Source organism: Bombus huntii, chromosome 11 (genome assembly GCF_024542735.1).
Source record: "Bombus huntii isolate Logan2020A chromosome 11, iyBomHunt1.1, whole genome shotgun sequence".
NCBI lineage: Eukaryota > Metazoa > Arthropoda > Insecta > Hymenoptera > Apidae > Bombus > Bombus huntii.
The window spans coordinates 10,639,452-10,663,388 of NC_066248.1; the positions used below are offsets into that span (position 1 = coordinate 10,639,452).

Below are 23,937 nucleotides of genomic sequence, written 5' to 3' on the forward strand. Positions count from 1 at the left end.
TCACCTCATCTCTCGTCTCGTCTCGCTTTGCCTCGTTTCGTCTCCTCTCGGCTTGCCTTACCTCGCATCATCTCGTCTCACTTCGTCTCGCCTTGCCACGACTCGACTCCACTCCACTCGGTTCTCTCATCTCCTCTTCCCGTGCTTGTGTTTTTCTCGACAGAGCTCTTACGCCGGAGCCACCGTGCCGTGTTCACCGCTTTCGTTCCTAACCACGGAAATCTACCGATAATCCGTAGCCTCTACGCGAGTTTCTTGTTCGCCTGTTACGTTTCACTGCACTATGCCATTACACCTATAGTATCCGTACTCTGGAGCATGTGTTTACGTGTTGTGACGTGACCAGTGCGAAAGAAGAGAAGTGAGGAGATAGAATATAAGGAGGAAGAGGCAGATAAGAAGAGAGAACGCGACAATATCTTTTTTTCGAAACCTCACGGTGCGCGCAGTCACTGTTGCTCCATCTTTCTTTCTCGTTCTTGTTTCCCCATTCGCTTTCCGAACGCAGACCGCGTGTTGTGTGCTCGCGGATTTCAAAGAAAAAAAAAAAAAAAAAAAAAGAAAAGGAAGATAGTGAAAAAGAGATTGCGGCGATAAAGGGAGTCGTCGGCTCGCGCCTCTAATGAGTTCGTGCTCGAACACGTGCCACGGAGACTACAGCGAAGGATAAAGCTAAAACGACGATTTCGCGGTTCGGTGAAGGATACAGGTGAAACGGAAGTGCCGAAAGTGTGGATACCTTGGACTACGAGCCGCCCCCGGTGCTGCCACCGCGGCGCCCGCCCTGGCCGTTTAACAGCCTGAGCAGCACCGCCTCAAGGTACATCGGGCAGCACACCACCACAATCGCCGCCACCACGTCCCCGTTGACACCGACGGCGGCTACGACGACTATCACGTCGACGACGCCACTGACGACGACGCTTGTACCGGCGCCGTCCGCCTCCCAAGGCTCAACGACCTCCTCGTCTGCGCGAGTGTCGCCGCAGCCGCCACCCTTGACGCCGCCCCAGTATCCTGCGCCTCCACGGCCCCCTAGTCGAAACGGTGAGTTTGAACTTTCAATATTTATCCAACATGAATTTACTTTCTACCGTCATTCGATCGTTATTTTTATTACGGGAATTTTAATCAACCTATTAATCGGAGAAAACGAATCAAGTCGTCACGCTCTCGAGTCGATTCTCTTGGATATACTTTCTTCGTCCCTATTCCTCTATGATTTTAGGTGCCATTTCATTTCGATGTAGTTCTGGTAAATCTGGTTAAGGGATGAATCAGTTATTCTAGCGCCCCTTTTCTAACGTTGAAAAATATCTCAAGCTCTTGAGTAAAATATGAAAATGTGCGATTACTTGTTTCAATCCTATGTTAAACACTTCCTGATAATACTAAAAATCCGTTTTATTTGCTAAAATAAAAGCAAGATTGAGATAGAAATATTCGAGGATCGTAGTAGGGTTAACATGTTTAACCCAACCTTTTTCGTTCCTGAACGAATCGTTAATCGAAAGGAATCGATCCTAAAGAAACTCTGTAGGCTGTTGTTGCTCGTTTCTTTCTCATTGGGGATTCACTCTTGGAACCTAATATAAGGGAGACCTAGTCAAACGAGTCTACCAAAACTTTTATGGTTTCTATGTAATATGCGGTATACTGTACACCTTTTAGGGTTATTCCACGTTTGTTTAGAAAATATAACATTCATAGCTCCGATATATAGCTCGCTGGGTTGCTAGCGAGGTCGCACGATTTCTTCGTAGCAATTTCATCGACGATCGGAGCGAGCGAGCGTGACTCGCCGCGGATTGAGTCACATTACGCTTTCATAGAAGCCAGCCAGAAGGTACGGGCCGAGTAGTGAATGAAATTTACTGGTGTAGAAAGTTTGCGAGAAAGTAGCCGCCACCTTTCCGTTCGTAACGCCCGACACATTTTACGTAGCCGTGTTTCCTCCTCGAGCATTCGGCTTCGTGTGCTCGTTGCTTTCCTCCCGTCGATGGGAATGCTGACCTCGTAGGCGGGTCGCGTATGCTTTCATGGAAAGTATTCGTTTATTCTATCTATGAACGCACTGGGTGTAAATGGTATTCGATGGATTTTCCAGTCGTATTTTCTGGTGGCTCAGTATCTTTCTCGGATAAATTTGTATAACGAAATGTCGAAAGGGAGGACAGACGTATCGAGTGACACGTGTAAAATGCTAAAATAAAAATCTGACTCCAAGTAAACATCGGCCTTTATCTCGCGTTATCTATACTGAAGTTGATTCGCATTCGTTAACCTATGTTAACTGAATACCCTTTATCTTCTTTCCTGATTATTATACACCTCTATGAGCTACGATTTCATATTTTTATTTTATATTCTGCGAATGAATTTAAAAAGCGAATTTATTTGGTTCATATATATGCGTGTATGATTTATCAAAGATAGCGCCGATTGAAAACTTGCAGACTGTAATTGAATTAGTCTTATTGCTAGTTTCCTCTCTCTTGGAACGGAATACGATCGGAGTACGAGCGCATGCGCAGTGGCGCGCATTCACACCAACACATAGCCGCGTCATTCGCTTCGAATGGCAATAGAAATGAATGCCACTCGGTTTGACGTACCTGGCGCGCATGCGCCCGCGTGTCTGCGTCAACGTTTCACGTAAGTTTCTCGCGTATAAATACGTATGCCGATTTATCGGGTGCTCAAAGAATCTCGCGTGGAATATTACTAAACACCTTCGGTGAGTCGCACTTCCGGTTGAATGATTAGTTTTCCAAGAAATTCGGAAACAGTAATAATCGCGAATAGTAACAATCATCGACGCGTACATTGAAGTCGTGAATCGCGCCCGAGATTAGGTTTGGTATCTGGAAAGGCTCGATCGAACGGCTTAGTCAGAACACTGGGATATAAGATCTGACACGTAACATTTGATATTCGATCGTAGATTAGATATCTCCGATATTCATCGAGTGGGTAGTGTCATTTCACTTGGAAGTGTGCAGCCGCGAGTAAAACCAACGTTAGATTTACGATTTCATGATTCGATCGAAAGTTTCTCCGTTGAAATCGAAACCTATTGATCGATTTGAGTTTGATGACGGAAAATCGATGAATAAGTGTCTGTCATCTGTGTAATTTTACTGTAAAGTTTTACTGGACTTGAAATATGTAGTATATAGAGATAAAGGTGTGTGCTAGAGACTTTCAGGCCAACTTGTAGAGGCAGTTTGCACGGCAACTTGCGAGGCAAGATATCGGCACGCTCACGCGCATCGTGACACAGATATACACGTGAACGAATACTCAGACACAGACATGCACACACACATAGTAGTGTCGGTCTGGCATGAATGAAACCGTGATTTCCACGCATGGCGCATAGGTAGCTGACTCGTCTGGCGCTATACTCGACTCATCGATGAGAAAGATTAATACGCTGTATCTGCGACAGGGATATAGAAACTAATTTCGTCTCGTTTTTCTTTCGTTCCGTTTTCATTCAGTTGGTTACGAATCGATAAGATTTCTCATTCAGGAACTTTTGAATGACAACTAGTAGTTCGTACAGTGTCGTAATAATCTGTTTGTAAGTCTGTAGAGTTTCAAACTCGTCGGATATATTTAACTTTTTTTTATCGGAAAATAAATTTACGAGTATGTTCACACATACTATTTTTTGTATAGGTTTATGTTTAAAAAAAGGCATCGATCAGGCGTATTCACCTTTCGATGTCGCCTCTAAATTATTGCCTTGCATCTCTGTTATTAATCGTAACTGGTAAACGAATGTACGTGTAGATCGGTGAAAAATGTATTTTTTTGGCGTTTAGCCATCGTTTCCAACGTTCTCCACGAAGGGCTCTCTTATTATTCCGCTCGCGTTTGTCATTCCCTCGAAAGGGACAAGACGAAGTCGATGACGCAAAACGCGACGCAGAACGTGATTTTCCGATATTCTCGAACCACTGCGTCGCTTGCTGAATAATTCGAAGTACGTTCAAGATACGCGACAAAGATATTCATTATATCTCGAAAATGTTCCCCGTCCTCGGAAAACATTGAAGCTGAAGCTTTATCTTTAGGAACTATGTTAGACCAAACAACGATTTATCACAATAAAAATGAAACAACAAAAAAGGAAGAGATATCAAACAAATTCTTGGAATTTCCTTTAATTAGCCGTGATGTTAAAACACGGAATTCGATAACGTAAATTGATTAAGAAAAAGCTTATAAATGAGATATTGCATTAACATAACGTTAAACCTTAATGGATTAAGATACCATTAGATCCCAGGAAATTGATACTAAACGATAATTTAATCGAATGTTGGTAGAAAATCGAGTCAATTTTGTGATGAAGCCGATGGAAACGCAAGTTCTCTGATTCTTGATACGTTAGTTAACGATGTATCAATATGTACTATGTATATGACATGGTTACGTATACGCCAGAGATTTGGTTTGACATTCGTATTTCAGTGTTTGTAACACACACTACGTTCACGTTTAATCACATCCTATAGTAACTTTGAACCCAGAACGTACGATTGGTGGAAGGCGCGTTTCGAGCTACCGTTTCTTATGTAATGTGGCGCAACTTCGCAATAAATGCGGTGTGGTAACACTTTGCAAATGCACTTGATGATCTTCGCGCAAAGACGCCACGTCCTTGAGTGACATGTGTCCGGAATAATGAATCGAAGGAATATGAACAAAGTCATAAAAGGAGTGGTTGGTGTTGCACGTCCTCGCGCGTTTGCACGTGCGTCTTTAAACTCATCAACGAGTCATTTAAATTATGCACAGATCGTATCCTTCGTCTTTCGACGTCGGATATAACGTCTTCGTATATCGATCGAAGACAGTAGGATGTAGGAGTTTCGTGATCGATGAGAAATTAATTCGACATTGAGATCCTATAGACAACTTCTGGTTTTACATAAGAACAAGAAAAAGTATTTTAAAAACGAGACTCTATCTATACATACATTCAGGAAAAAAAAGATCCGTCGATGTGTTTTGCACCAGACACGGGTGAGGGAGGGAGGCATTGTGAAAGTTTCCATTCCAAAGCCACCGTTCCGCGTAACGTTGACGATGTTGCTTGCATTCCACGCGTTTCGACGTCGTTCGTGACGAATCGGCACGTCAACTTCCAAGCGAACTACGCCTGCAAAATTTCCGCAAATGCATTTCCATATAATAGGCACATGATATTTCCATATAGTACCATAACAAATCAAAATCGATTCTAAACGAAGCGCTTATTTCATTAGGCTTTGTTCCAATGTATATACGTGTTGGTATCCCGTTGAGCAATATTCATAATATGTTGACGGTCGAGTCAACGTTTTCGATGCAGAGACGCCAAGCCTGTCGGCCTATCCTACTCTTGCAATAGTCTACAATCTAGAGTCATACTCGAATCTTTAACAAAGGGTATGATTCAAACGTTCGAGCCTGATTCAATTCTCCTCTCGATTAATGCCGTCTATACTTGCGTGTATTCTAAATGACATGCTAGCCAAGACAAAAGAGAGGCTTGTTTAGAGATTTTCCAAGAAAATTCTTACAAATCATTTTGCAATGTAGAAGCATACGTTTCTAAAATATCTGGCGAGGTGAAAATTTCCTTATATGTACTTCGATTTCGCGAAAGCGCGCATTTCTTCGATCGGAACGCTGAACGCTTGGGTCACGTCCTTTGCTGAAGTAAGATTCTCTCCTCTCTTCGTAATACAAGAACACCGCCGCTATCTTCATGTTTGCCAACCCCGTTATCTCTCGTTCCTCCGTCTTTGATCTCCTTTCCCGCTCTCTCGCATCTTTTTCATTTCCTCCTCCTCGCACTTTCTCTCTCTCTCTCTCTTTCTCTCTCTCTCTCCCTCCCTCCCTCTCATTGCTACTCTACCCTCCCTGTTCGTCACCGTTTCATCAACTCGCTCCTGCTCGCCTGCTTTTGCACAAGCACTGAACGCAATCTACGATCATCGTTATGTGCTGTCGCGTCATATCCGGTCTAGCTGATCGCTCGCCTTCTCCCCGTTCGTTGTTCTTATTGCTCCTCTTTTCGGCCTTCTCGATGGGTCGTTGGTTCTTCGGACCGATCTACATGTCTGCTTCTTCCGACGAGCATTCGATTCTTTCTCTTCTTTAACACCATAACTACAAAATTTTTTAATTTAATAATTTAGTTAGACTCCTCCCTGAATATGTTATGCATAGTTAATTAAAATCAAAGTAGAGTATATAAAGTATGTAAGTATGCGTAACCGCGTTTCTATCTTAATAAGAGAAAATATTGATATCGTTAAGAACACTTGCAGGTTTTTGGTAATCGCAAAAATAAAAGATCTGATACCGCTGCTGTCGACTGATTTGGCAGTTCTAGTACTTGGGTGATTTATGAAACTCGTTGCATTGCAGAGTACTCTGAATGAATCTTCGAAATATGTGTTTAGTTGAATGAAGTTGCTATGAAATTGTTATCTCAGCTGATTCAGTATGCTTCGGTACGCTTGGACTCGACGTTTCTGAAATTACCAAAACAACGACCGATTGTGGTAGATTAAAAAGCGCACTAGGGTGCAATTTCATGCATAATTTCCTTTGATAATAGCTTTGTAAATAGTAACAATTGATCTCGTTATATTAACCACCTTCGTATGATTCTTATTGTAGCAAGTAATGCCCAATTGTATAAATAATGGCTTATTGTAGTAAAATAATGCCTAAACTGATATTCAGAACAACGTTCCCATCGTATTCGCTGTGGATGAAGTTGAAAGTCTCCTGCTTTCTCCGTCGGTGTATCGAAAATTATAGTAGCCGCAGTGGATTCAAGGGGGAGGACTGATGTAGTTTATTGCCACGAAGGTATCGTGTGTCGCGATCAGCTCACGGAGATTGACCGGAAGTCGCAGGGACGAAGATACGAGGCAGGCTGCTTAATTGGCGACTAGAGTATTCGATTCGATTCAGGGTTCAACGAATTGGCCTCTCGGCGAATTAATTTATTGTCACTGCCACGGGGCCAACGTTATGATACACGGATGCATGGACTTTTATTGCGACCACGAATTATACGCGCATAAACCGACCGTAAATGATCGGTTACGTAATACCGCCATAAAATAACATTTACAGCTCGTCAATTTCTACCTACGTTACCGATTTCTACTTCGTTCGAATATTATTCGCATTCCCTGCGTGTATCGTATAAATATGCGTGTATGCGTAAGCTTGTTAAGTTAGGGCGTGATTGCCACGCTGCATTACGATCCTTCTCTGGTATAGGTGTTTAAAATTCATTAAGTAAATCCATCGAGTAAATATAAAGTTTGCGGATAATGTAATAGGAGCCTGTATCGTGGTAACCATGCTACTACCCCTTCAATTTTCAGTAATTAGACTACATTCATTTATTCATTTTTATGCTTTATTAATTACTAACTAACGATCGAAATCTCTGTTTAGATATTCTATTTGCATTTAATTGCATTTAATTCGTGGAATTGGAAAGATGCAAGTGTGTACAAAATACAGATGCTACGTAGGAGTATGTAAAATATCCGAAGCAAATATTTAAATTCCATTATTATGATTGAAACAGATCTTTATTTAGATTTCATTCTCGTTATTAAATATTTTATCTAAAAATCATTATTGTTATTTTATTTTGTTATATTATGTACATTCGGTACATTTTCTTATTCTTAGATTTCTATTCGATTGCCATAAATATATAAACGAGTTTTATACGATACGTGTTTCATTATTGTTCGATCAGATCGACGATAATCCTCGCATTCGTACCTCGGACTTCAAACATTTGGGAAGAAGTCCGAGTTTCGAAAGAGTCTTTCCGTGGTCTGCACTCCTCTCCATCGATCTGATCCAAATGGTCGCGTCCCTCTATCGTGTAGAACGGCGTGCCCTTATCTCGAAGACGCTCTTACGAATTAGCACGATACATGCGGCAGATCATTATGACAGCCGTGTACAAGCCGGAGTCGAGATGCGCTGTCGAGTTAGAGTTAAGAAGCAAGCATTTCAATTTACCCGTATTTCTTCTCTTTTCTCTTCATTTTCGAACTTACACGTAAATTAAACGTTAAGACAAGGAAAATGAAAAAATCTTCCTATATCAATCTTTTGATACTACTTTGTATGTTCTTTCTTTGCAACTATGTTCAATTAGATAAACACGAGAATTATCGTATTTCCGTAAGCTTCATTTTAATTATTACTCTATTCGATACGACTTGATGTCGAGTGATTTGTCTAATGATGAGAAGGACAGGAAGGATAAATAGGTAAATAGATCGTTCGAAAAATTCATAGCACTGCTGACAATTTAATGTAATCTTCTGTTACATGCTTGACGAGATTTCAGTTCAATAAAATGATCACAGAAAACTTTGTATCATCTTTGTTCTTCTTCATACGGTTTAACACACGTAATCAGTATTTCTTAACAGATCGTATAATATAACTTCACTTGAAAGGTAAAAGACACGGGAAACTTGAAATATTTCAACGAATATTAAAGAACGTCGGATACATCTTAAAAGAAGTAGTTTCAAACTATTTGAAATGATCGTGAGGTAACTTGACTGCTTTGTACGAAATTCTACTTCAACGGAGTAACAAGTGTTCATCTCGAATGCCTATAAAATTCTAACGCAGCAGATGCATGGCCGGTTTCTAAAACTGGACATCGCAAAATATTTAGGGCAATCTATTTCACTTTACGAACTATTATTAGTTGCTTGAAAATTCACCCTCCCGAAATAAATGGCCATCCTTTCTCTCTCTCTCTCTCTCTCTCTCTCACTCTCTTTCCCTCTCCGTCTCCCTCTCTCTTTTCATCCGCGTCTCTCCCTTTCACCGTTTTATGTGGCTAGGTCTCGCTCCTACGCCCGACTGTTCTTTGACTTTTCTCTTCGGCCGTCCTTGAAAGGAAGGGAACGTTGACCCTCACGAGAACGTCCATCTGTCCGTCCACCGATCCGTTCGTACGTACGTTCGTCCGAACGTAGTTTCATTCAGAATGCGATGCCAACAAGATCGACGTTGATATATACTGGATGAGGAATGATGTTGCAGAACAGGGAACAACACTAACATTGTTGAACCACCGCCTTTGCTTTTTTTTTCCTCTGATCCTTCTCGTACCGTACACCGTTCCCTAGGTAGCTTCGTCGACTACGTGGACATCACCGTGACACGAATAATCTCCACACCGGTCGGGAAAACATTCGATTCGATATTAATCTGCTATCGATAATCCAGTCACAGTAAGCCAGCGCTAGCTGTCATCCTAGATACATGGGTCCACGTAATCGAAACGATCGTGAACCTTGTTCGATTCTTCTGCTACCTTGTTTCTATATTTTCTTTGGCTCGTTCGGAATAGCAATTTGCTATTTGCGTTGTGGAAATCGTATGGAATCTCGCTAGAGTATTTGATAGTACAGTTCGTTGGAAGTAACGCAGCATAGATATTCTATTTCTGAATATCATTTAGCGAAATTTCGCCAATCAAGTTACAAGTTATCAGCTTGATAAGTACTTCAGCGTAATATATAGTAACGAAGAAGATTAAATTTTAGAAATTATGAACTATCTATAGAATTTTAAGTAAGGAATCTGCAAGCTGAAGCTTGCAATTTGTAAGTTTAATTATATTATTAACTGATGAATTACATTCTGTTCGCGAATGTTTATGGTAAACTCAAAGCTGCAAAGATGCACACAATTCGTATATCTAACATAATCTATAAAATTCACAAAGCGCAGCGCTATTTCTAATGCCTAATAATTAAAACGATATTGTACCCAAGTTCTTAGTTATATTTATAAAAATATGATTTTGCTCAAATAGCTGAAGTTCATCGATGAGACACGGTAGTTTCACGCAATTCAAAGTTTCCATCGTTTGGATATGAAAGATTTCGAGGACTCGAGCAACGAGATTCGTCGAAGGAAGAGCGATTTTACTTACGATTTTGCGTAACAAACGCTTCGGTATTTGACAGAAACGATAACAAGATCCGCGATGCAGCCGAGCGCTGGCTCCCTTAACGAGAGGAATTCCTGCCGGTTGGATAAATATCGAGAGACGCATGTAGGCCGCGGCAATATGTTTACATACGTAAAACAGAGGTTTCCGGCGGAGTCAGGAGTCCGCACGTATACACAATGCTTGCGTCGAAAATAGTTTTTCAACATACACGAGAGTCGGTAGTTTCACGACATGTGGTGGAGTGTGGGTCGCCACTACGTGGGCTTGTATTTATATACATATATACAATATATGTGTGAATACGTAAACTTACGTATGTACGTGACTGCGTATTTGATATCCGGATTTTTCTTTCACCCTGTTGGGTAATCAGCCAGTCGTTTTCATCGAAAAATATTTAGCGTCTTCCTGGAATTTTTCACACGCACAAACGTTCGTCATATTTCCTTTCCGTTATTAATGTCGTATTTCGTCCGACCAGCCGTTGATATTCATTGTTTGACTCTTCTTAAGGGGCGTTGTTAGGACGTTGTTAACCCTTTCAGGCTTGCACGCGATATTGCATTTAAACAAGTTATTGGCTTGTTGCACTTTCTCTATAAAAACGCTATGAAATGTATGTTCTTGTCATTAATAAATCGACAAAAAGAGAATTTATCTCTCAGTTTAAAAAACGCTCGATTCTGAAAGGGTCGAGACTGACTTCTTAATGAAAACTTATCTAAAAGTTCTCTTTGAAGATCACCGAAATTTTCAAACATTGTAACCGATCTTACCGATCTTTGCGGCAAGAAGAGTCTTCCATCTAGAATAAAAAATCTCATAATTATCAATCAGATCATAGTTTTCTGATGACAATATTTGCTATCAAACCACTTATCAAACAATCGGAACGAGACAGAAAATCGAAGGGAACATCGGCAAGCAGTCGGCGAACGAGCGAGGCGGTATAAAATGGTGGTCGAAGACGCGAGTCCGCAAACGGACGCACAACCAGAATTCCCAACTGTCGAGTGATTTCACGTAACGCGAATGTGGTAATACCGGCTATAAATTTCCATTCCGCGAGCCATGCAATTACGCTGGGATCGCTAACGAACTTTTCTCCGAGTTGACTTGGAGATGTAGATGCGCGCGTAACGTGGCGCGGGTGAGAGAATCGTGGCACGACGACGACGACGACGATGACGACGACAACGACGATGACGACGACAACGACGACGACAACGACGACGACGACGACGACGACAACGACGATGACGACGACAACGACGACGACAACGACGATGACGACGACGACGACGACGACGACAACGACGACGGCGATGGCGATGGCGATGGCGAGTGGGTGGTTGGGCGAAGATCCCGACCATATGGTGTCCACATTCCATTTCTCGTGAGCCGACGATAGCTGTGTGTTTGCTCTCTTCTTCTGCCGACAGCCAGAGAACCTCCCGCTTCGCGAACATCTCTAATTCTACGCCTTCGATGGAAAAAGCATCTGTGCTTTCGTGTTAATCTCCTTTTCTCTTCATTTCCATCGATTCTTTAGAAACAATTCAATTACAGTGACTCACGAAAGTATTCCTACCTTTAGTAAACACCTTTTATGAATAGACATACTAGATTGTTTGGAAAATTTGATAAAGTTTGATTAGCGATAATTAAGAAAGATTTAGCTGGAGTTATATATTGTTCGATAGAAATTTAAGATCGAAACGCTATGAATATTTCGAATAACCCGATATTATGCATGGAATACAAAACGTGTCGGAATTTCGTTGGTACTGTAATGAGATAAGACTGTCATGGTTATATCGGTAAAGTTTGAATATTTCGTTAAGATATTTCGCAGATATGAAAAGTATCTAAACAATAAATTGCTATTTATGTTCATAAGTTTCAACACCCAGTGAAAGCATCTCTATCGATCATTATATGTTTAAGATGAGTGTTCATGCTGTACACTAATTTTTTACTAAATACACGTTTGTAGTAAATATAGATTTAGTAAGTTGCGCACATACCTTCAGATTGGTTTCAAATTTTCCCAACATGACCATGACAGTCTTGTCTCGTTACAGTATCAATGAAATTTCAACATGTTGCGTGTATAATGTACACACTGTACGCATGAAAGTTTATTGTGGTAAGCGTCTACGATATTTCCATAAACTGCCGTATATTACCCTGTATCCTCGATATTTAGCTGTTTAACGCTTCCATATTATAAAACTAATTTTCTCGTCGATCGACTTTTAATCGAATTTCTGATACCGCATGATCGATTGTATATGTATGTATTATCCGGTGATAATTCAAAGGAAACAACGTGAATAAACTTTACGACATACTCGATACCCAAATAATGATCCATTAACTTTGGCAATCGTAAACGACTATTCACATCGCTCGATGAGTGATAAATTCCGGCCGGACATTAAATTCGTCGTATGTATATTACGCAGAGATATACTAATAACCTTAGCAGCTTTCTAATATACCTAATCGACGAGCCAAGAGGATCCTAAAATTAAAGGAAATACCGGAAGATTATGCAAATGAGAATGAAAGAAACGATAATAATTTAACACTCGGTAGCGGGAAGCGCTTTGGCGAGTAGGTGATTGATTATCTTCCTCCAGCTATCGGATGTACTCGTAAGTTAATCACCGTCGTAAATCATGTAAGCTGGTGCTTTTTCTAAACACGATACCTTCCCTGAACGATTTTATTGCGCTTTAAATTTGAAACCGATGCCGGATAAAGGTAACAGACCGAGGCTGGTGTTGCAGGTATATATACCCTGTGCTTCGGAGGGAATAGGTAACGCAAGGTGGCAGAAAAGCAAAGGACGGAAAGAAGGGATCGTAGCGATCCATTGTCTTCCCTTCTCTTCTCTTTCCCTTCTAAACTCCCTCTTCTCCTTCCTCCCCCTTCTCGTCTTTTCTCTTCCTTTTCACATCGTTCGTTGGCTTTGTAAGAAAATGACTCGTTCCACAGGTTCCTCGAAATTTCTTTCTATAACACAGTGTCGCCGTAAACGATTCCTGGTTTATATACCTCTCGCAGAGGATAGGTCTTTGCACACAGAAACCTATTACGAATCGCGTTATAACGACCGCCGTTAATAAAAGTCAATTGTTTCATTCATTGGTATCCTGTTATTCTTTGCTCCGTCGATAATTCGCTTTCGAACTCGTTGGAAGCGTATAAAAGTGCATACAACTGTTGCCTGTTTCGAGTTGCTTTCTTATCCAGAAATTATTTATTGCGAGGATTTTGCTTTGCTAGGATCGGAAAATCGATTGGGACGATCACAGAGGTCGATAAGAATTGACGAAATCGAAAGACTCGTCTCGAAGTAAGATTTTTCTTATTGTCAATCTATTAGAGAATTATCTGAGCCGTTCGAAAGCCACACTGGTTCCGTCCATAAATGGAACAGTAGAGAAACTTAACGACGTTACGGCTTTTTAAAATTTACCTTGGTATTTACTATTATCATTTATGTCATCTTCTTGATACAAACGAATTTTATGCGAGCGAGTCATTTGTTCTTTAGATAAATGAACTTGTAGATGTAAGTGATTTGTTTCTTAGGCGTACGAACTTACGGAAATAAATCACGCGAGAATTAAAAGTTCATCGTGCACAACGAAATTAAGAAACTGAGAAAAGATGAAGTTGACCAGGGCTTGTTACGGGGATTCTATGGAATCCCTGGAAAGTCTAACTGGAAGGTCAACCAATAGAGAGAAAAAGAGAAAATCTATATCAACTAGAAAAATTTGTTTCAAAGTAAAATACGTATTCATAGTTGGAAAAGAAGCGTGACAATGCGAAGATCGTAGAAAGACATCATTCAAGTTTCTTTGAATTGGAAAAAGGAAAGTTTACAGAGTCTTTAGAGCAAAGTATCTCGCGTAGGTTTCAGGGGAAACCGGATACATCTGTCTCTGTAAACGGGGCTGGTTCCTCGTCGTCGAAACCTTCGTCAGAGTCCCGTCGTATTTTCAGGCTATTTCCTTTCGTAATCAATTTCGAAAGTGTTGTTCGACGCTCCCGTGGGCAAAGATCGGAGATAATCGAGTGGGAATGCCACCAGGGGGAATAAATAATCGGATACAGCGAGTTTGCCGGGCGACGCTTAAAAATATGCCAGCACTGAATCGCGGAGAGATGCTCTGGTGCATCTTGAATATACGAGTGTGTATGCACGCGGGCATGCATGCACGTTGCGTGGGTGCAGTCTGAAGGATATCCGGTGTCGCTCTCGCTCGTTCCTTTCTCTCTCTCTCTCTCTTCCTATCTCTCCTTTTCTCACCTCTATCCCATTTCATCGTTTGCTCTTGTTCAAAATTTTGTTTCGCTTTTGTCGTTCGCTAATTATGTCGCTCTCAGTTGTTAATTTCAAAAATTTGCTATTTCACGGCGAAACGGATTTTATTGAGGTCGTTAGCTTATGAATAACGATCCATCGTTTGTGAAATTAGATTATGAATTTCTATGCATTTATTCATTAATAATTTATGTAAATTTATTTATTTATTTAATTTCTAACATATTTCTATGCAAAATCTATAGAATATTGTATAATATATATACTATACATTAATTATTTATTATATATGTAATATTGTTCTATGTCTTATAATATTATTATTAATATAATAACATGTATTTATGTATTATGTAATATGGATATCTTATATTATGCAAAGGTACATAAAATATCAAAGGTAGAGTGGGTAGCTTGCTCGTTACAATGTTTGGTGAATGAAAGCTCTTTTTAGATTCTATTTCTTTAGTTTATAAACACGAATATTACAGAGGAACAACCTATCTGCACCTTTCTTACGTGTTACGAAGAAGCAATTTTAGAACTCGGTTCGTTGTCAATCAATAATGAAAACGTGATCAAAACTGCCTTTATATCTTGCTTTCGAGGTAAATACGTATTTCCCCATTTCCTTTAAAATTGTAAAGACGGCATTAAAATATTGCCGTCTTGATAATTATGGCTTCTATTTTCAAAAGATTTACATCTTTCAACTTAACATATTTTCGTTTTCAATTACATCGCATTAAAATTCTTCCGTCTAATCACGGAATGATATTAAAATCAGGGAATCAAGAAAAATATAATTTTCTCTCCGTAGTCGTCAAATGTGAATTTGCATAAATATCCGTAGTCTACTAATTACATACACATGTATTATATTGCTCTCGCTTGTTACGTCAATAAATTTGTTAGCTATCAGCAGGACAAACTTTACGAGAGCTGTCGTCCTAACAAAAAAAAAAAAAAAAAAAAAAAAGAAAAAGAATAGAATAATTAGAAGAAACTTTGGAAAGTAAAGAATCATGAGGGTCATTTTGACTAGGCTTCTTGGGAATCGCGCGTATATTTATTGCGCTCAAGTCGGGAACGAGTCGAGCGCGAAATTAAAATTTAATAATCCGGCAAAGCTGTCGTCGATAGGAATTTATAGCGACGGTCGATTTATGGGCGATTCGTTATACGAGATTTACGAGCGTATTAAGGTACTATATAACGATTAATTCCTACGTTAGCAAGAAGGTTGCGCGCAGTCTGCCCTGCGCGGCTACTTTGCATGCAAAGTCAAAACAGCTTCCGACGACCGACGACCAGCTTCTCCGCTCGCTCGCTCGAAGGGAAGTTGAACAGAGGCCGGCAAACATCTGTCGTAACGTCTTCGCTGCATGGGGCGCGCGTTCCCTGTCAGTTATGACAAAAAGCTGCAACATCCTGGAAAACGGCGGTGCTTCTTTATTTCCTTATTGTTCCTGCTGTTTGTTATTTCGCTGTCGCCTTAAACTACGTGGCGCTCTGTTTCCCTTCTCGTGGAACTTGCAAGACTGATCTTCCATTGTGAACGATATTTTTCAATCACGATAGAACGTGTGACGTCAGTTTAACACTAGAACTACTGGCTTTTAATGTGTATTTAAATGTACGACATATGATCAAATGGAATTAAAGAAATACGACGAAAATAATTAAGTACGTATTATCCTTAGGCTAAGGACGTTTACGTAAATTTTTACTTATACTAATATGATTCTAAACACGAATTCCAAATAAATATTACTTACATTCGTTAAATATTATAATGTACAATTTCCTTTTGATATTTTATATAGTTTTTTATATATATTCTGTGCTTCCTTGGACCTTCAAATTTTCTATAAATCTTTAAAAATCCATAGCGTAGTAACTATGCTTCTATCTCAATTACCAAACACATTTACAATCGTTTTAACTGATTTTGCGCATCTGTTATCAATATTGCGCCACTCTTTTATCGGAAGGAAGCGATGAGTCGCAAGAATAACAAAAAAAAAAGTCGAACATTACTGTTTCAAATGTTTCCCGATTTACTGCTCAGGTCTTCGAGTGGAAAGTTAGGAAAAGCAGGTGGAAAAATCCAGGTAGCTAGGTAATAGGATTGGAATGTTCCGTCCTTTTTCCAACTCGAACAATACTGCGAATCTTCCAACTTTTCTCTTTAGATCGAGGGAAATATTTAGAATTCACACGTTAGGAATCGTATTGAGAAAGGTTGCAAAGTTTTCGAAATATTTTCATCAGAATCGTGGAAGGCTACCTGGAGTTCCATGGCAAAAGGAGCAACGTTTTCACGATGAGCTCGAGCTTCTTCTGTAGGAGAATATTACCTGGAAACGCGTCGCAAACCCTCACGAACTACCATCGCTGCGAACGGAAGGCGTTTCGCTTTCTGTTTTCAGTGAATCGAAAGGACATCGAACTGAGAAGTTCTCGGTACTACAGGGGTATCTCTGGAATTAATTTACTATTTCGAGTAACTTGTTTCGCAATGGTTCGCAGAAGGAAAGATTTTATTTTAATTTTAAGTTTAATGTTAGATCTATCTATCTTTGATATATATGTATATATATAATATACATACATTTACATAGTTAATTTAATATGGATATTATTATAAATTGTTCTTTTTATTGAGACAGTCGGAATTTCCATATACGCAAAGATTACAGTACGTTGTATTATATTATATTATATTGGATTATGTTATATATTGTCAAATAAATTACGATTAGAATTATTTTCTTATAGTATCAGGTTACAACTTTCAACGAATAAGTAAAACTACATACAATAGGTTAATACTTGCGTGTAATTTTGGTAATTACAAAAACAAAATATCTGATATCGCTCATCTCGATTGGTTCGGTAGTTCTAGCGTATATAGTTCTCCTTTACGGAACTGTCAAAGATTTTAACAAAATCGAAACTTTCTTCCGCGATACAGAACTCACGCGTTTAATCAGTTCTTCCGAAATACAGATTGTTTTGTTTGGGATGTAATGTACGCCCGATGTTAGATAACTCGTCCAAGTTACGACCTCTAGAAAAAGACACGCAACCGATAAGAATCGATCGGTGGCTGTTACGGCCGCTTCGTTAACCACGATCGTATCCGGGAGCGTGGAATGTTTTTCAGTCTGGTCTCGGTGGCAATAAATAACATCCGCTAGGTTTGTTACACTTCCCAGAACCTTGACTTTCCCAAGGACTAGAATTTCGGTTTAAAAGATAGCACATACAGACACGGCAGCTTTGTCGACCATTATAGCGCGACGGGTTGCTTGAATCGCGCGATCTTGACACACCGAGAGAAGCAGAATTCTCATTAAAATAACTTGACGGTGCGGCTCTAATTTTGTCGGCCGTTGTGAACGGATGCACCGTGACACGGCCCGTTGAAAGAAAAATATTTTGGATCATCGTCAACTCCGCGCTCTCCGTGCCTTAATTTTTACCTCCCTTCTCCCGTGCCACGCGTTTCGAGATTTACACCACGCGAAAAACGAACGAGCCAAACTGCTCTGTTTGCATCTCTGTGTCTTGTGGTTGGAATTCATACGGAGCTCTTTTATGAGCCATTGTGTAATTGGCTTCGCCAGTGGCACGCGAGTCTGCCTCCTCGAAATCGAAAACGCTCGAAATAAACTGGCTGCTTTGACGCTCGCTAACTCGCTGCTACCCATTGCACGCCTTTCGTTCCCCAGAGTGTTTTCTTCATCGTCGTTAGTCGACCATACACGTTTCTTCGTTATTGACGTAGCAACTTAAGCAAATAACAGCAACGCAGACGAATTGTGGCTACTTTTGCCTGTTCTACATGTTTGGTTGTTTCGAATAGCGAACGATTATGTGTGTATAGTTATTTAGTTGTAGAGGACTCAACTTTATAAATAGGCGCGGTCGATATTATTTTGACAGTGGAAAATAACTTTGAAATTGTTGCTAGTAGCAGAGAATTCAATTTTGAGATGTATGGGGCTTTGGTGCGATGGCTCGTGGTTAATGGTAGGGACGCGGATCGGAATTTATTTTATATAGAAATTTCTTGGTGCACAGAGATGTTTGCTCGGAGGCGAGCCAAGCCCTCGTCAAAGTTTACTTGGCTGTTCGCTTGCTCGCTGTTCGCCTGCTTCGCTTAACGTTCCTGCGCGCTTGTCTTTCTACGCTTCAGTAGCGTATCGTCGAATTCACAGAACCCTGAAGAAAATCTCCTCGAGTTGGCGCAATAAATCGGAATGACATCTAAACATCCTCTTCTTTAGCTTTTAAATAGAAAATTTGTTCACTCACTTGATTATAATATCGTTCTCCTAGATTATTGAAAATTCTTGGTAAAGGTCCGCTAGCGAGTCGAATCGTCAGCGTGCTTTGGTGAACGATAAGCTCGCAATATCGCGTGTAGTTTAGAGTCGTATCGTTGTCGAGCCGACACTCGAGATACACCAAAGAAACATTACACTTCGAACACGATATCTTTATCTGCGCTATTTAGTTTTCGTGCGGCACTGCAAGGACCGCGACCCGGAAATACGTTGTTACGCAACTAGGATATACGTTGACACACGATCGGCAAATCTACGTTGCCGATAGATAATACTCGCTGCAATTTGTTGAAAGATAGCGCAAACGTGTCGCTCCCGAATCATTTCCCTTTCTATATGTCTATCCGCATTTGAAAATCCTTTTCAGTCTCTCAGCGCCGAGATTATGAAATCGCGTAACTTGATCAAATTTAGAGAAAAAATTTGCGTCTCTTAAGATGTATTCTAGAAACTTTTGCTAGGCTAATATATTCATACCTTAGATACTTGACTATAACAAAACAAACATTTCTACTTCGGTTTTCCCATTGTGGAGGAATATATTCATACTTTGAGCCTGGCTATAAAAGAGAGAAAACTCCGCATGAAATTTCGATTGCTCGAAAAGGGAGAAATGAAATAAAATAAATTCGAATAAGATTTCCAATTTACGCGCGATGCGCGTAACCAGGCGGATTCGTAGTTACGCTATTGGTATCTGTCGTGCGGATGTGTGTCGTTGGTGGGGAAGCACGAGTGAGTGGGAGCGACGTGACTAGTTGCGCGACTGAGTGAACGAACCAGAACTAGAAGGAGGATGGCCAGACAAGGACGGAGAAGGAAAAGGGGCAAGACGGTTGCGTATGAGAAGGAGAGAACGAGAGTAGCTGATAGAATGGAAAGAGACGAGAAACAACGAGTGGAAAGTACACGGGCAGCGGGAAGGACAGAGAGGAGATGAATGAACGTGCGTACGCGGCAGAAAGAGAGAGAGACGCGACAACGACGATTGGCGCGGCGCTGTGAGATAGAGCGAGACAGATGTTCGAATGAATGAACGGTGCACGACGAGGATAGAATTAATGAGTGGGATAAATATAGAAGCATGTAACGCGTCAGAACGAGACGGCCTATCTCTTCCTCTTCTTCCGTTTTCTATCTGCGCCCTCTCTCATCTGTTCATGTTCGACTCGCTCGGTTGGTTGGTCGCTCGACTTACTCCTTCAACTTCTTCTCTCTGTTTCGCGTGTCAACGTGATCGAACGACTACTCGCTGTAAACGAGCCTCCGATACAATCGAACCAAATGAAACGAAAGGATTCTTCCTTGTACCAGAGTCTACTCTTACGCGCATAGCTGAATCAACGCTATAGCGTCAACATGTTGGAACGATTTATCGATAGTATAGTACGCTGGGAATTCATTCAGCCATGATACTCGTTCGATGAGTATCGTCGATGGTCCTTAAACCTCTGACGCTTGACTCGTGGTTATTTAAATGGATAGGCAATGGCTTTTTTTTTTCTTTTTTTAAACTAGATTTTGATTCTGGGATTAGACAGGACGAGTTAAAAATTACCAGGCAAGCGATTTGTTTTCTGGTTTTCGGCTGTGGTTACAGTAAACCGTTCAACTTCCACGAATAACCGATTTCATTACGGGACAGAGTAGCGAAGCGAGGTACGAAGTGGTTCACGATACGTTTTTCTATGAAAAGTACCATTAACGGTATTATTTTGAATAGACGCTCTTATCGATTGTCTTACGATCGACGTAAATACCAATAGTGACTTTCAGGCTGATTCTAGCGGAACGTTCGTGACCATTTATCGCCACAAATGATTAATATTAATGAGAACAATGTTAGAGATAATGGGACCGATACCGTAAATGTTAAGCGAAAGATCGGAATAGGATTGGTAGGTGCATGGTCAGCTGATTAAAGAAACTCCTCGAAAGATGCAGTCTGGTTATTTAATAAGCCTTGGACGTTCTTCTGGTTCGAGAATGGTATCGTTATTCGAACGGTAACGGTACTCGTTCGTTCTTTCTATTTACTATCTATTCCTCGGTAACAGTTACGATCGAATGAAATTTGCTGCCTCTGTCGTGTGAAACGCGCCAAAGTCAATTGGAAATGCGCGAGAGGAAAAAAAAGTAAAAGAAATGAGAAGGAAAAAAACGGTGCAGGATGACGGTGAACGTGTAAAGTGACGCGGCTAGAATCCTTTATCCGGTGTGACCGGAGACTCTTTGGTGTCGAGTAAACGTCCGAGAGAGGTACGCTTTAAATTCGATCGATAACACGCGGAACGGCACATCGAACCCCCGGTGTGGTGATCGGACAAAAAAATTTCCCACAGCGTGGAAGGAGGCGTGTACAACGTGTAGAGAGAGCACGTTTGACAGGGACAAAAAAAAAAAATCACCGCGCAAGCATTTGCCACCTCCAGCGTGGCGACCGACGACCGTCACTGTCGCCGCGCCGACGCTGTCGGTGGTATACACGGTGACGACATAGGTAATGTTTTCATTCAATCTAAAGCTTCAATGATAGCTTCCGCCCATTCATAAAAAGCTTCGTGTTGCGAACGAGTCGTTGGCCACGATATCGCCAGATGGCATACCGTGCACGGAACTCGACCGGCCCTCGTTTCTCTCTCTCACACACTCTGCCAACCACCTCTGTTCTGTCTCGCTCTTTCGAACACACCGCTTCTCTCTACTTCTGTCCGCTCTGTTCCCCTCGCCCGGCTGTCGCCATTCATGGCTTCCTTCCTTCTCCTTTCCTGCTTTCCCTCTTCTCCATCCGTTTCGTTCTACTGCCTCTCGTTCTACTGCTCGTACCCTGCTCACCGCTCTGTCATCGTTCCCACTCTGCCCTCTCTCTTTCTCATCCGTCGTTCGTCTGACTCGCCTGTCGCCCCTCCGCGCGGACCTCTTACACTGCACCCAATCGCTAACGCGCTCCCCCTTCCCCTTCACCGCCAGCTAGCCAGCTCGACTCACTCACGGCAAGCTCATTGTCAGTCGTCCGCCAGCAGTTGTCGTGTTTGTTTCGTGTTATGACGTTTCACCGTTTCTTTCTCGCCTCCGTGTCAACCATCATCCATTCATATCCTAGTCTCGTGTCACGAACGAACACTTTCGTAAGCTGCCTTCTATCGCGCTTCTGTCGAGACAAACGCCGGACCATAAACGATATAATCGCAGATATCCACGCGGATTTAAATGTTCCTTTTCATCCATGAAATTCGAGAAAAAGTTGGGAACAGTACAGGTTCCGGTAAACTTGATCTTTTCCGTGCAAAAGTAAATCGTCGTCGTCGTCGTCGTCGTTGAGTGAAAGGCGTTTGACGGAAATATTAAATAAGATCGAATAGGGAGCTCTCTGAGTATTCGTTCAAATTCGTTGACGCTTGTGACATGTGCCCCGTTCTCGGCGCTAAACGCCGTCGACAGGGAGGCTCGTGGTGCAGATATTAAACAAGCGGCAAATGAGAGCAGTACGACGTGACCGATGAGAGGATGACAAGCTGACGTCGTCCGGTGGAATTCGAGGACGTTCCTAGATCCGTTCGAACGGAATCGCTGTTCCGTTGGTGTCGTGTCCTGTCGGTGCGCGTGCGTCGCCGTGATCAGACACGCCTCCGAAGGATTCCATCGGCCCCGGGCGTGGGCGAGCCCACGTTCTTTTCTGGATTTTCGCTAGTCCCATGAATTTTCAGTAAGTCGACAAGGCCAATTTCTTCATTTCCACGCATCTCCATTTTCCATTCTTGGTCGATTTTTTAAACGATTGCCAGGATGTAGAAGAAAATGGTTACGGTTACGAGGGCTAATACCGGGGTATTAATAATACACAAATTTTTTTTTTTTTAGATATTTTTCACATATACTATACTATATTTTTCTATCGTTAATGGATATCTTAAGTTGGACTAAAAAATTGTACTTGTGACCTTTCCTCTCCATCTCGTGTGAAACGTTAAATGTTTTATATATAAATCTCAGTTCGGTTCAAATGGTACGATAAATAAAAATAGGTAGGTGTAATAATTTATTTTATCTGAGACGCGCATATATAGTATTCAGTAATTGCGCGATCAAAGAATTTTAATCCCGTTATTTTAGCAGGTTTGGCAGTTGCAGCGTTAAACGAAGGAAATGTTATTTGTATAGAGTAAACATTTATATATTTCGTCTACGATTTACGAGTTATAAAAGTTGGATATATATATTTAAAATTATTTCGTAGCGCAGAATCGTTGGAAAAATTTGCCGTTTAATAGGCACGCATACGCGACATCGTGCTGACCGCAGCACCAGATAATTTTATTGAACGGAAATACGTACGTGGCGAGGAAGCATGTCCGATCTTATCGCGGACATTTCCGGCGCGTTATTGAAACATATCTGGACCGGAACGTCGTTTAAAAATTGCGTTTCTTTACGAATGACAATCACACGAATCTTATTCGTAACATCCTGTCAAAGATACAAACGTTTCGCAAAACTTAAATTGTACCGTTTAATTCTAGAGCTACGAAAGTGAGATTTTTTGTTTGTGTTATTACGGTAAACATATAGGAATTTCTTTAAAAAAAATGAACAAGCATTGAATTTCGCTACAATGGGAAGGTAATTGCACATATTACATATATAATTTATATGATTTTATAATCGATATTATAATTTAAAATTATAATTATTCGTACATAATATACTTAGGCGTTCGTTCAAGCATCGTAATACTAGCGTTAAGGAAATTTTAAAACAATAGCAAACATTTCCACGTAGTTCAACAATCCTCGATGTATCGTTGTTTAACAAAACTTATTTTCTTTTTCCCGTACCAACTATTTTGACACGTTACATTACAAATCGTAAAACATTACAAGGATTATTTCGTATCTTCTTTTCCGAATTATCTCACCGTTTATGGCATTCTATTTACAAATAACTCCAATTATAATTATCGTTGTGCACGCGACAGAACAACCAGACATGAAATATCGAACGCAACACGAAGGACGTGAGATAGTTGGCTAAATATTCGACGTATCATCGTCATTATCCTAATCGCGGCGATTGCGCGTGGATATTGACGGAACAATCATCGTGTCACAATTACGTGATTGGCAATCTTCCCCGAAGCCCTCCCGTTCCGTAATGCCACCAGTGTGATTCATAATTGATTCGTGACTTACCTTATCGTTACTTGGAAAGCG

General features: G+C 40.9%; 2 protein-coding genes across 2 annotated transcripts in view; one reads left to right on the plus strand and one right to left on the minus strand.

Annotated features, from left to right (window-relative positions):
* The window catches only part of LOC126871038 (60S ribosomal protein L27a), a 112,104-nt gene that overhangs the window by 48,416 nt on the left and 39,751 nt on the right, over positions 1–23,937 (minus strand). The window lies entirely within an intron of this gene.
* LOC126871069 (uncharacterized) overlaps positions 714–23,937 on the plus strand; it is a gene marked incomplete at its 5' end in the record, with an annotated part of 31,331 nt that continues 8,107 nt past the window's right edge. The window contains one exon of the mRNA XM_050629441.1: positions 714–1,047. Coding sequence (XP_050485398.1) covers positions 714–1,047 — 334 coding nt within the window. The remainder of the gene's footprint in view (positions 1,048–23,937) is intronic.